At 44.2% G+C, this 14,586-nt stretch overlaps 1 protein-coding gene across 3 annotated transcripts in view; it reads right to left on the bottom strand.

Moving 5' to 3' along the window:
* STAC (SH3 and cysteine rich domain) overlaps nucleotides 1–14,586 on the bottom strand; it is a 98,488-nt gene that overhangs the window by 53,116 nt on the left and 30,786 nt on the right. For 2 of the 3 annotated variants that reach the window (XM_059664236.1, XM_059664234.1), the window contains exon 2: nucleotides 8,152–8,428. In XM_059664236.1, the coding sequence (XP_059520219.1) occupies nucleotides 8,152–8,428 (277 nt within the window). The remainder of the gene's footprint in view (nucleotides 1–8,151; nucleotides 8,429–14,586) is intronic. The other variant, XM_059664235.1, reaches the window with a different exon arrangement.

The following is a 14,586-nucleotide window of genomic DNA, read 5'->3' as shown; positions in this document are numbered from 1 at the left end:
ATGCAAAGTGATATAGCCCTTCTGGGTGAGAGTCAGGCTGGCTCATGGTCCCTCCTCACTTTTAATGATATGTGACCCTTGTTACTTCTCTTTATGGCATTAGGAGCAGAGTGAAGATGGTGCTTGGGTCTTAGGCTGAAGTGGTTGTGAATTCTTTAAAACATGATCCTGCTATGTCAAGGAAAACACGTTTCCTGTGTGATGAAGGTGAAGAGTGTGTGTGTATGGTGTGTACATCTACACACATGGATAAGTATGTGTACATATGAACTTGTTTGTTGCCATGTTGTTGGGGTGGGGAGTGCAGCAGAGCTATAGGCTTTGGGTTTTCTTTCCAGATAAGCTTAGCATGTGGAAAAATATTCTATGTTTTGTTTTTCTGCTTGTGCAACCAGGCAGTGTTGATAAGCTACAAAGAAGTGCCTTAGTTACTGGATTTAACCATGTATTTCTATTGCCTCATCCTTTTTCTTTCATGGCTGGGTCACAATGTACAGGTGTCTCCCATAGACACACACAGGGGATGTCCCATTTTTTACCACTGGCCCAGTTCTGTCATTTTATGATGTGGTATCCGCTGTGGCTGCACAACCAAAGTGACCGTTCTAAAGTGGGTCAGTGGAGCATTCCCTGTTATGGCAGCTGAATGGAAGTGCAGGGTATGCATTTTCCAACAGCTCTTTATCTCCCTGTGTTTATAACGGGAGGTGGCCTTTTCCTACAGATCCCTTGCTTCCACCATGGTACTGCTCTTGGGTCTAGAGGCAGGTGGCCAATGTACACTTGTCTGTCATGCTTGTCTGAATCTCAAGCAGGAAGGCATGAATCAGCAATAGCACAGTCATGAAAAGGTTTGCAGCTTCAAGTTCAGGAAACTCTTCAAGTGTATCCAGGATTCACAGCAGTGTTAGTGTCTACGTTCTGTCTCCAAGCTCCATCTTGAGTGATTTCTCCTCCCTTCTTTCTACTGGGCACCATTTTTATTTCTTGGTGGACGGAACAAGGAGAAAATAAATGTAGCACAGTAGGTTGGAAGAACATGGAAATGTATATATATATATATATATACATATATATATACACATACACATATATATACACATTTGTATGTGCATATGTACATTTGTATGTGTATATGTATATTTGTATGTGTATATGTATACATATATGCAGTATATATTTGCTGTGATGTTACTAAATAGCATGTAGCTGGTGACCTATAGGAAATGACTAAAATTTAACAAAAGACCACCTTAAATTGTCATCTCCACTCTGGTCAGTTATATACACAGTGAAAATAGTTCCTGTATTGTCATTTCTTTCTGCTACAGTATGGTCTTAAAAGGCTCCTAAAGCCCTAAGCAGTTTGGCTCAGCGGATAGAGTGTTGGCCTGTAGACTATGGGGTCCTGGGCTCGATTCCGGTCAGGGGCATGTACCTTGGTTGCGGGCACATCCCCAATAGGGTGTGTGCAGGAGGCAGCTGATCGATGTTTCTCTCTCATCGATGTTTTTAACTCTTTATCCCTCTCCCTTCCTCTCTGTAAAAAAATCAATAAAATATATTTTTTCAAAAAAGGCTCCTAAAATGCAAATACACTATTTTTCTGAAAGATCACCTCTATGTCATGATTCAGCACTTGTAAACATTATGATCTATAATTTAAGAGGGACACTCTCTTTTCATTGGCTGGCATTTTAAAAATTATTTTTCCCAAGTTTGACCATTTAAGCCTTGACTCAATTACTGGTATAATAAACAGTTCGCAGGAATGAAGTTCCGCATTTTCTTTCTTGCATTGATAAGATAGCAGTAGCATCTGGCAACTTGGGAAATTTTTATTTTCTGGAAAGTTGCACAAATATAAAGATTCTCTTTCACCACTTGGTCCCTTTCTAATTGTTTTTCTTTTTTAAAAAAATATTTTTATTTATTTCAAAGAGGAAGGGAGAGGGAGCGCGAGATAGAAACATCAATGATAAGAATCATTGATCAGCTGCCTCCTACACGCCCCCCCAGTGGGGATTAAGTCTTTGCAACCTGGCATGTGCCCTGACCTGGAATTGAACTATGACTTCCTGGTTCACAAGTTAATGCTCAACCACTGAGCCACACTGGCTGGGCACTAACTAATTACTATTTTTAAGTGCCCACTAGTTGCCAGGTGTGTGCTCTACTAGCTGCTGTGGGAATAGGCACATGAATCAAACCTGGTCATGTCTTCAAAGAGCTTACTCAAATCTAGTCTGTTTGGAAAATGACAAGCAAATTCAGAGAAAATAAGTGGTCAGGCAAGACCTGGTGGGAGAATTTTAATCGGGTCTTGATCGATTTGAGACTGGAATAGATGAAGAGACAGAGAAGGAAAGAAAGGCATTCCAGATGTTCCAGAAGCAAAATGCCAGGGCACAGGAAATGGGCTCAGGAAACAATATTAGGACCTTCCACAGGGAAGACGTCTGAGGGAGAGTGATGAGCAATACGGTATCAAGCGTAGTCCTCTCCACCTCCCTTGTCCTGTCTTCTCTTTTGGTGGCAGGTCACGGGTTTTTACATTTTCAAAGTGATGACCTGCAGGTCCCATGGATGCCCCAGAGAGAGCATAACGCTGGTGCCCAACAGGTGTCACTTCCATTTCTGTGTGAGACTCTAAGAGACCTCCTTCCTGAAGGCCAGCCCATATCCATTTCTGCTCCATCTTTGCTGGATGGACTGTGGTTTACTTCCTCATCTAGGTAATTTGCAGTGAGAGGTTTCTTAAAATAAACAGTACTTGGCAGCAGACATACAATTTCAGGAAACTAATAGAAGATGCTAGCTTAAAAAGCATTTTGTGTCCCTTTAGCTGAATGGTGCTGGGTACAACGTTTCTTGAGAACATTGGGCCTGAACTGAAGTCTTAATAACTCTTTAATGAATTTGCTTTTGTAGGCATCAGAAGGCTCTCTGCATTGGTCACAGTGCAGACATACATGCCAAATAGTGTTCAGTGGCAGTCAAGATGAATTAGGGAAGAGTAGATGTTAGGAGAAAGAACTCTTCAGTTATAACCCACTTGCTCCACCACTGAGAACACTTGGTAGTTTTCAGGACAGGAGGACTTTGAAATGCTAGTGTGCTATGAATAGCCAAGGGGAGTATAGTGTACAGCGTTTTCTAAACATATAGTTTACCATGCAAAATCTTCTCTCCCCAAATCTACAGTGTCTATTTCATTTTTAATCCTCACAGGAGGATATTTTTCCATTGATTTTTAGAGAGAGTGGAAGAGAGAGGGAAAGACAGAGAGAAACATTGATGTGAGAGAAACATATCGATTGGTTGCCTCCTGCATGCCCATACTGGGGATGGAGCCCAAAACCGGGGCATGTGCCATGACCTGGAATTGAACTTCAACCTCCTGGTTCATAGGTTGACGCTCAACCACTGAACCACACCAGCCGGGTGACATTTGCTTTTTAATATTCCCCTTGATTTCTGTTTGGCCTTTCCCGCCAAGAGACAACTTAATTGATAGTGAACCCAGCTTTGTCTTTTTAGATGTGTGTGTGTGTGTGTGTGTGTGTGTGTGTGTGTGTGTGTGTGTGTGTTCAGTCAAGTTTGGTTGATCTGGCTTTTTCTGAGCAATTGGATGAGGTCAGAATAGGTCAGGAAACAACTAAACTAATGGTCAAAGAAGAGCAGAGCAGAACAGAGCAGAAATATTACATCTTGGACTCAGCATGGTGTAATATTTCCTAATGTTATATTATTTATAACTAGAGGCCCGGTGCACGAAATTCATGCATGGGTAGGGTCCCTAGACCTGGCCAGCGATCAGGGCTGATTGGGGCCTTCCAGCTGCTGGCTGGGGCCTTTCTTCATTCCCCCTGATGGTCAGTGCACATCATAGTGAGCGATTGAATTCCCAGTCTCCTGGTCGAACTCCTGAGGGGACGCTTTGCATATTAGCCTTTTATATATATAGATGATTGTAACATAGTGTTATAGGTACAATAATGCCAAGGCTCCATCTGCATTTTAAATTCAGTCCTAGAGGAGGATGCTTTTATGTTGCATCTTGTAGAATTAATATGTTTTTAGAGGTTGTGATGCTGTTGGCACCTTGTCCACATCTTATTTATCATGCTGATGCTGTGAACGATGGCTCACGGGTGCCCTTTTTTCAGAGAATTGTTCTCAGCCAAATGGGTCCTCCTTGCCTGGGATGTCATATCCCCACTGCCTCTTGGGGGCAGCCATGGCCAATGACTGAGTGACAGAAATATACAAAGGCCAGCCCTTTGTCTCAAGGTGGTATCACCAGGTGATAGGATCTGTGTTCCAGAGCTCCCCATGGGTGGGACCAATCTGAAGCCAATTCCAGCTGAGGCCACATCCTCACTCCTTTCCCTGACCCTCCTGCTTCTCTGACTCCTCCTGAGGGCACTCTCCACAACCATGTTGACAAGAACCTCTATCTCAGGCCCTGCTTTAGGGACTTTTACCGAAGACAAAGACATTATTATTACTCCCCCTCCCCCATGGTTGCTACTGAACAAATTGAAAGTGAATGATTCATAGACTCTGCATTGAATGTATAAGGAAACTTGAAGTTTTAGGCAATGAAATCCAGCCATTTTGCGAAATATTTGTATAGAAAACATGAATTCATTTAATATGCTGTGTCTTGTAATTGGATGCCAACTAAAAACATTTAGTTAATTTAAAAACATTTTTTTATCTATTTGTAAATGGAAGAATGGAGTTCCTTGGAAAAACTTCCTTAATTTATAGAGTGGTGCATGTTGACTTATTCAAGTCTTGAAACTTCAAAAAGATGCAGATTACCACAAGGAAATCCAAAACTCTCTTGAAATGAGTCTTTGTAGATAGTTAATTCAATGTAAAGACAGAGTGTCATAGATGGAATACGTTAAGTTGATGCACAATAAAGATGGGACCCCACCCTCAACTCCCCTTGCCAAGGGCTAAGGATGGCAAGAGAGGATGTGCTTGGTGGAGGGAGTATGTTTATCTAACCAAGTACTAGAGGATTCTCCTAGTCTAAGACTGAGTATTGAATCCTGTTGACGCAAAGACTGGGACATCCAGCATTGGGGTAGACAGACACACCTGACTGTCTATTTCTCTGGCGTCTCCAAGAAAGCTTGGGTTGGTCACCTTTGGCTTGTATAGGAGACAAGAATTTCCAGAAAGGCATAGTCTAAGGAAGGTCAGAAAGGGTAGCAATCTCCTAGAGGCTGCTTAACCCAAGTGTCATGGGAGCCAGATCAGTTGGGGAGGAACAGTCTCAGGTGTCAAGTCCAAGGGCAAGGGCAAAGCTGAAAATGGGGAATGAGTTACAGAGTGAAGGAGCTAAGGAAATTATAATCAGATGGGCAGGGACTGAGGCTGGGGTCCAGGTGTACTTTTATGGGTCACTTTCTTGTGGCAAATATGTAGCCTTGCCAGCTCTCAGGCACAGGCAGGCAGGCGAAGCCCAATGTGAGGCTTTGTAAAGCCAACTCTGCATGTCCATTCCAACTTAGAAATCCTAGACAGCGAGAATGCCAGATTCCTTTTATTTTTAAACAAATATCCATCAGCTGGAAACTGCTAAGATGAGATTTGATTGTTCTTGGCCATCATTATATAACCCTTGGTTCTCCTTGAAAGGAAAAAGTATTTGCTTTAATATATTTTCTGAAATGTCATTCTAAGAGGGTAACAGCAGGTGGTCTTTCCCTCGCATTTAGAATATAAAGATGACCTGTGGCTTGGAAAAGCAAACCTTCCAGTGATATATGTAGAGAAAGGAGACTAGATTTGAGGAGCAAAGAGAAAAGGGGCAGAGCAACCATGCTCTGTTATCACAGATGACAAAGGCAGGCATTGTTTCAAGAAGTTAAAACACTCAGCAGCCTCTCCTTCACCTCACTTCTCTTCCTCTCCTCACCTCCTTCCTCTTGCCTTTTCTCTCTCCCTGTTCCCTCCTGCCTCTATAATCCCTTTTCTTCTTTCCTAGAAGGAGCCTACTATTTGGTTTACTTTCTCATCTTTGAAAAGAACAGCATGCCTTGCGGACTGTTTTTTTTTTTTTTCTCTTTCTTTCTTAAGGAAAAAAGGCAGCTGCAATGTACATTTAATTCTGATAAGAGAAAAGTATAGTGCAATCCTCTTCAGCACAGAGTCTTTTTGTGTGTGATTTTTTTCTCAAAATAAAGTCTCAGAATTGTTGCTGTGTACCTAGAATCCTCTTTAGGGTAATGATGGTGGCATTCCTCAGAGGTGAATTCATTTCCCTTACTCATTTTAAAAACACATGCTCTGTTTGTCTTTTCACACTGGTCACAATGGGATTTAAAATAGAGACTCATCATCATCTACTTACGGGTTATGAATAGCACTGCCTTGAAAAGGCCTGGTGGAAATTTGTGTGGAAATTGAAAGTGATGCGTCAGACACAGAAGCTAAGGAGGCAGACACAAAAACTAAGTTGGAGGCCAAATTGCCTAAGTATTCTGAGCTTGGAACATGGTGAGACACCTTCCCCGCCATGCTCACAGTCAGAGGCCATGCCTCACTTCCAGGTGGAAAAGTGAAATGGCTGGGTGGTATGGATCCAAGACTTAGCAGAATCTACCAAACAAAATGGTTTAATAATCCAGAGGCCTTCCTCAGCACTGTGGTAGGTTGAATGATTGACCCCATTCTTCACGTGTCCCTCTACCTGTGCCCTTTGGCAGGTGGCTTTAAAGTCCCTGATATCAAGGCAGAGTGAGTGCACTTTTCCATCCCTTGACATGGGCGTGGCCCCCATGCTCCGGGAGGAATGCCAGTAGAAGGGACATGTCACCTCCAATCCAAAGCCTTAAGAAGGGCTTTGTATGCTTCCACTTGTCCTTGCCGTGAGAAGAACATGATATGGTTACCCCACTGGTCCAAGGAAAGAGTGAGAAATAAGGGAAAGAGAGAAGACACAGTAACTGAGCTGAGTCTGGATCAGCTAAACCCCAAATGATCTGAAGATGTCTGAGTGAGAGTACAAGTAAGCTACACACCGAAACCGGTTTGGCTCAGTGGATAGAGCGTCGGCCTACGGACTGAAAGGTCCCAGGTTCGATTCCGGTCAAGGGCATGTACCTGGGTTGCGGGCATATCCCCAGTGGGAGATGTGCAGGAGGCAGCTGATCGATGTTTCTCTCTCATCGATGTTGCTAACTCTCTATCTCTCTCCCTTCCTCTCTGTAAAAAATCAATAAAATATATTTTTTTAAAAAAAGGTAAGCTACATTAATTGCAAGAGTATTTTTTTAACCAGCATTACTGTGGAAATCCTTGACTGTCACAGCACTGATCCTGAATGTGGCCTGTTTGAAGGAAGCGCATGAATAATAGTGATGAGAAGTGAGAATGTGAGTAGATAATGGTTTTCAACGAGGAAAGCCCTTTGTGTACAGTCACAAGAGGGGCTGACATGCTCTCATTCTGAATATTATACTCCTTAATTGGGTCTTGGTCAAGGGTGAAGGGAATTGCAGAATCCTGCCTTCCTGACCATATTGGAAACCACAAGTTTGAGTTCAATGATGACAACTATTGGCTTCTTTGGGAAGCAACAAACATGCCATGTTTCGTTTGAAAGAATATCAGATATTTAAGTAAAAAAAGACCTTTGAGATGATCTATGCCTGACAGAAGTTAAATCATATGCTACTTACAAGGAAAGCCATTCAATGACAGGTCAAGTGCATCAGTTAAAAGGTTAGATTCTCGCTCAGCCAGCATGGCTCAGTGGTTGAGCGTCAACCTATGAACCAGGAGGTCACGGTTCGATTTCCTGTCGGTGCATATGCGCAGGTTGTGGGAGGCAGCTGATCAATGATTCTCTCTCCTCATTGATGTTTCTGTCTCTCTCTCCCTCTCCCTTCCCCTCTGAAATCATTAAAAATATTTTTAGGAAAAGGTTAGATTCTCACTGAAATTTACCTTTTAACTTTACCCCTTGTTCCCAACCCTTTCCTCTAAAGCCACATAAAATGGGCCTCTTGACTTTTCCAAGGCAGTATTTTAAAACACAGCTGTACATCTTTTCCACACCAAACCCCCAGGGTTTCCCCACAATTTTATGCTGACATACCTGGAGGAAGTGGCAGGGGAAAGACTTACCCACGATCATGTGGTTGCAGACGTCACAGAAAGTGGGCTTCTTGAAGATGTGCTCCTGAAAGGCATGGGCCTTGCTGCTGCCTGGGTGCAGGCCAGCCCTGGTGGGCGTGGACGTCAGGCTTCCTGGGGCGGGGAGAGGGCTGGAGCTGGGGCTGACCTCAGCCAGCATGTCCCCTGGCAGCTTCACGTCGCTGTTGGTTCGCTGGAAGAAGTTGTCAGCACTTTTGCTCCGTAGACTCTTGGTCTTGAAAGAAAGTGATCGTTTTAGTTTCTGGAGCTGCAATGCAATGACAGAACAGACGCTCTTATGATCGATCGTGCAGACTCATGCTGGGGGGAGGCGGCTGCTCCATGCACTGCACTGTTCCCACCGACACCCTCAGCCCCTGGAGGCTCATAGAGGTCTCTGTGTGGGTGGGCTGATGGCAGTGCCAGAGGAACTCGGCAGCCAGACTACAGAAGGAGGTTCCTTGTTGCCTTAGCTTCTGCCACTGCTCCTCCTCCCTGCCTCCTTGCGGTCCCTCCAACGTGCTGTCAAAATATCCCATGACATTGGATTTTGATACCACTTGCCTTTAGAATTTGAATTACAGTACAAACTCTTGGGCTCAAAGGCTGGGTCTGTAATGCCGGGGCTCTGCTGGCCTTTCTTAGGGTCACTTAGCTTCTGTTTGTCTCTTTACACAGCAAAGCAGGCAAGGCCACTGCCAAACCCAGAATCAATCTGGCTTAACCATCCAGAGAACACAAGCCAGGAACTCTCAGGCCTGCTTGGGTCTGAAGCACATGGATAAGTAACATGTGTGTGTGTGTGTGTGTGTGTGTGTGTGTGTGTGTGTGTGTGTAGGACACACTGTGGAATTATCTATTTTACATTCTCTGCTCTTTCCCTTGCCCTTCTGCTCATTTTTGACCATTTGGCAAACTAGACTATTTCTTCTTTGCCTCTGGGACTCATAAAAAAGCTTGGAAAAGTTCTGACTTCCAAAAGTCTGGGGTTGGTCCAGTCCGAACCTCCAATCCAGTCCTCACATCGGAGCTAGAGGGATCTTTTGGAAACAGAGATGTGAGCATGTGTTTAAAATTCTTTACAAAGTTTCATTTCTTCTTAAATATAAAGAAAAGCACATTGTCATGGGCTCCAGTGACCGGCACATTCTGGATCCCAAGGACAGTGTGCACCACGGTCCACCTTGCTCTGTCCAGCCCAGCCACAGTGGCCTTTTAAAAGTCTCTGGTATTTACTATGCATTTTTATCACATGCAGTTTTCCCTCTGCCCAGATAAAAGAAATGAACCACTTAGTGGCTACCTGGCTTACATGCAACAGGTCACTTTGCCTTTAAGATAGTTCACATAAGGTGATTGATCTGGCTCTGCATCAAACCCCCAACTTCTCTCTAAGAAGATCAGAAAGATGTGATGACTTTAGTGCCGGCAGTTGACTTCAAAAACACCACAATTCTCTCCCTTTCCCTTACCCATTCCCCTTTGCAATGTGACTGTATAGCTCCTCCCAGCAAAGGGGGAGCAGGTTTCCCCACTTCTTGAATCTTGTTGGTTTGGGGAATTTGATCAATGGAAAGTGGCAGAAGCGACTTTAAACCAGTTCTAAGCCCAGACCTCGAGGTGCCTTGTATGCTTCTGCTATTCCTCTTGGAACTGTGCCAAACTGCCATATGAACAAACCCAATTCAGCCTGAAGGACGATATGAGACACATGGTCCAGTCACTTCCATCACGCAAGTGAGACCCCAGGGACAGAGCCCACCTGCTTCCCTGCAAGGACTAAAGGAGTCTAAACAAGACCAGAACTGTCCAGCTGAGTCCCGCTCAAATGGTCAACCCACAGAACCATCAACTACAGAGAGGGCTAGTCTTTTAAACCATTAAGTTGGGTGTCTATTGTGTGTACACGAACGGCACTATGCTGTTCTCCTCGCTTTCCTAGTATGTGGTGGGAATGTACCTTGTTGCTCATTTGAAGTTGACTGTGGCCATGTGAGGCCAACTTTGCCCTTGAAGTTCAGAGGGGAGGCCCTGCAGGGTCCTCTAGAGAAGCACCACTGGGCATCACCAGCCAGAAAGGGCTAGCCAGAGAAGCAGCAACATCATTCATAGAAAGGGAGAGACAGTGGGCCAGCCAAGACTTTTCTTTTGTCTTGTTCCCTCTGCCCTACAGTCCAAACCCACCAGAGGAATTGGGGCTGTTGAGGAAGCAGGAAGAAGGAGGTGCTCCTGAGTTATTTTGGAGTTTGTTGCTGTACCCTAACCTAGCACATCCTGATGGATATAGGAGAATGGAGTCATGTGCCCCTGGGACACCGTACTTGTCTGGCAGCGGACCCTCCATCTCCAGCAAAGGTAAGTGAGAGGGAGGTATGAGACAATCACTCTGAGACCGAGCCAGAGCGAACAAACATATGGAAGAGCTGAAAATTCTCTTTTTTAATGCTTATTGTAATTTTATTTTTCAATTACAGTTTACATTTCTGTATTACTTTGTATTAGTTTCAGGCATACAGCATAGTGGTCAGACAGTCATATACTTTACAAAGTATTTTCCCCGATATTTCCAGTCTACACCTGGTACCATACTATGCTGTACTTCACTTCCCCGAGACTATTTTCTAACTGCCAAGCTGTCAATCACTTCACTTTTTCACCCAGCCCCCATCCCTCCCCCCGCTGGCAACCATCAGTCTATTCTCTGTATTTATGAGTCTGTTTCTATTTTGTTTGTTTGTTTATTTTGCTCTTTAGATTCCACACATAAGTGAAATCATATCATATTTGTCTTTGGGAGAGCTGAGATTTCTACATGATACAAGTGGAAGGAGGGTGATGGGGCAGAACAGGGGAGGAGGGAGCTGGGAGTGTGGAGCCAGCCTAAGTGTTCCACCAGGTGATCCCTCTTCATCTTCCCAACCATTCAATGAAGAATTTGTTATTTCCCCCTGGAGAAATGGAGGCCGAGAGAGGTTAAAAAGCTTGTCCAAACCCGGCTGGTGTGGCTCAGTGGTTGAACGTCGACCTATGAATCAGGACCCATGACTGGTTCAATTCCCACTTAGGGCACATGCCTGGTTGTGGGCTCGATTCCCAGTGTGGGGCATGCAGGAGGCAGCCTATCAGTGATTCTCTCTTATCAATGATGTTTCTATCTCTTTCTCTCTCTCCCTTCCTCTCTGAAATCATTAAAAAATTTTATGCATATGAAAAAACTTGTCCAAGGTCACACAGCGTAGGTGAGTAAACACCAAGGTTCAAAATGAAATCTGCCTTCCTCTAACCCCCATGCTGGTGAGTTGGCAGAGATAGATGTAGGGATGGAGAGAGCTACCCCTCTCTCCCAGGGGGATGAAAGTACTGGTGATCAGTGAGGGTGGGAAGGGATGCAGAGTGGGAAAGAAAATCTGCTATTTGGAAGCTACTTCCTTTATTTTATATATTTCAGATTTCTTAAAAAGAATAAAGAGGCACTCCTTGTTGATCAAAGTGAAGCATCAGGCATCATTGTCTGGTTTCTGCTGCCAATACAGGGAAGGCGATGGGTGACACCTGCAAGTGTGCAGTCTGGCCTCCCTTCTGTGCTCACGTGCTGCTTTTCTCCCTTCAAACCCATCCATCACCTGCTGCTCTTTGTTCCCCGAAGTTTAGTACGATGCCAAGAAACCTGTGGCGTTATCCTTGCTCTGAGAGATGTAGCTGGAAATTGTCAGACCTTCAGAGCCTGCCTGCTTCAAAAGCGGGAGAATTGGCTTTGGAAGCCAATGTGACATTTCTTATTCAAGTGGACAGCTTAAGAGAAATGCCTACAAGTTAAACAAAGTCTGAGCAGCGAGCTCAAAGGCACATGCTTTCTTCAATTACCCCTACAAGAGCAGAGGCCAGATGGGAACATACAAAACGCAGAAATAGAAGCAAACTCTGATAATAGCAGATGTCACAAAATGATTAGCTTCCATACACCACTGCCATCTCCCATCCATTCTGTTTATAACAATAATGGTAAAAGGAACAGATAGTCTGGAGTCCTTTACCATGTGCTAGAAATTGCTCTAAATACCTTACTCCCTGCAATCACCCCAGGAAACCTATGACTAGAGAATCATTCATTCCTTTATTAAAATAGTTCATTTAATGAATGGGCTACTACTATGAGTTAGACATAGTCCTTGGCTTTGGGGATATAGCAGTAAAATAAGCAAATTCCTTCTCATTAATGTTTTAATGTCTAGTGGGTAGAGATAGAAAATAAATAATCGAAGATATATAATAATATGGGTAAGGGTAACCGCCAGAGCCAGGCTTTAGAAAGTGACAAGCAGGGCTTCTGGGACAGGTGACATTAGAGCAGAGACATGAAGGAAGTGAAGCTATGAGCTACTTTAGAGAAGAGCATTCTGGGTAGTGGGAAAACCCAGGGCAAAAGCCCCTACAAGAGAGCAAGGTGGGGTGCTTGAGGAACTCTAAGAGGGCAGTGTGTCTGGAACAGAGTAATGAGGGAGAGAAAGCACAGAGAGGTCAAGGGCGGGCTGCATGCTGGAATTTGCAGGTCATGACAATGGATTTGGAATTTATCCTAAGGGTGATGGCTTTGAGTAGGAAAGTGACAGGGCCTGACCCTTATTTCAAAAGGGTTACTCTGGCTACTGTGTGGAAAATAGACTATAGGAGGGCATGGTGGAAGTAGGGAGACCAGACTCTTGCAGTTGTCCTGGTGAGAAGTAATTTTGGCGTGGCCTAATATAGTAAGATGTGGTTGAATTTGGGGCACAATTTGAAGATAGAACCAATTGGATTTATTGAGGGACTGGATGAAAGTATGAGGAAAAGAGGAGTCAATAATGATTTCAAGAATTTGGGCTTGAGCAACTAGGTAAATGGGGGCAAATTCCTGAAAGAGGGGACACCGGAGAAGAAGCCAGTGGTGTAGGGAGCGGGGTGGGGATCAGAGTAGAGTTTTGGGTAAGTTTGAGATGCTTGCTTCAAATCCAAGTGTTGCTGCCAAGTAGGCAGTTAAATACACGATTCTAGGATTCAGAGGACAGGTCCAAGCTGCAGTAACACACTTGGGAGTCACGAGCAAATAGATGGCATTTGAAGACATGAGACTAGATGAGATCACTGCAGAGTGAGTGCGGACACTGAAGAGAAGTGATCTGAGGACAGAGCCCTGGACGTCAAGAAGATTAAGAACAAACAGTTAGATGTTAAGAAGATTAAGGACAAACTGAGAAATCTGAGGAGGGGCTAGTGAGGAAGGAGGACAAAAGAGAGGAATGCTTTAGAATCTAAGAGAAGAAAATGATTCAAGAAAGAGAGAATGACCGGCAGCTTCCAATGGAGCTTGGATCTCAAGTCATTGGAGGTGGAGGGGTTGGCCGTTGCATTTGGCAAAAGGAATGTCTTTGGGAGATCTTGATAGTACCCTAAACAGGAACTTAACATATTCGGTGAAGTGGTGGGATGAAAACCTAACTGACCCGATTTTAAGAAAGAATGGTTGGAGGGGAAGTGTGTGGGGGGAAAGCATGGGCAGTTTTGCTATAAAGGGGATGAGTACAAAGAGGCAGTCATGGAGAGGTTTTCTGTTTTGCACTGTTTAAACATGGGAAGATTATTTTAGCATGTTTTTAAGAACTCAGGAGAGAAGTGATGACCTTGAGTAGATGAGAGGTGATGAAGTGCAGCGCCTGGGAGGAAAGGTTGACTTTCAATTGGAATGAGGCAGTTTGTCCATCAGGAGAGAGATGCATAAGGAGACAGTTGGAGCTGGGTGGATCTTCTCTTTTGATTGTCTCTGTTTTTATCAATGAAAATGGAAACAAGTCTTCTGGAAGCCAATTCCAGCATGACAGCAGGCTGAATCTGGGAATGGCTGATAGCATTTCCCCAAACCTGAATAGGATACATTAAATTGATTGTTTGCTACCAGACAGCTCAGGGCATCTTAATCTACATGTTATTGCCTCCTACTGGCCAAACACCTGAACAGCCGGTAGGCTAATTCCCCCAAATCTGACAATGGACTCTATAGGAAACCCTGACCCTTTGAAGTGTATATCTCTGTCTCACCTCAGGACAAACTATGTTAATAAAAAGCATGGGGTCCTGAGATGAGGAGATCTTAGTTTCCTTTAAAATAGACTCCTCTGACCTCCAAATGCCTTTCAAAATTATATTTTGTCTCTGGACTCCTATTTAATCTACGCACAGCCTTCTCCAGATTTCCTGAACCCTTCTTAATGCTTGAACAAGAACCCCGGTACAAGTCTGTCTCCTGAGTGAGCAGGAAGGGGAAGTAGACGGAGGAGATGTTGGAAGTTGGAAGAGCTACTTCACAGAGTAGAGAGCACAGACTAGCAGCCGTGGGCAAACTATGGCCCGTGGGCCGGATCCGGCCCGTTGGAAATGAATAAAACTATTGAA

This window comes from Myotis daubentonii, chromosome 14 (assembly GCF_963259705.1).
Source record: "Myotis daubentonii chromosome 14, mMyoDau2.1, whole genome shotgun sequence".
NCBI classification, from domain to species: domain Eukaryota; kingdom Metazoa; phylum Chordata; class Mammalia; order Chiroptera; family Vespertilionidae; genus Myotis; species Myotis daubentonii.
This window is presented reverse-complemented; position numbering and strand designations above follow the sequence as displayed.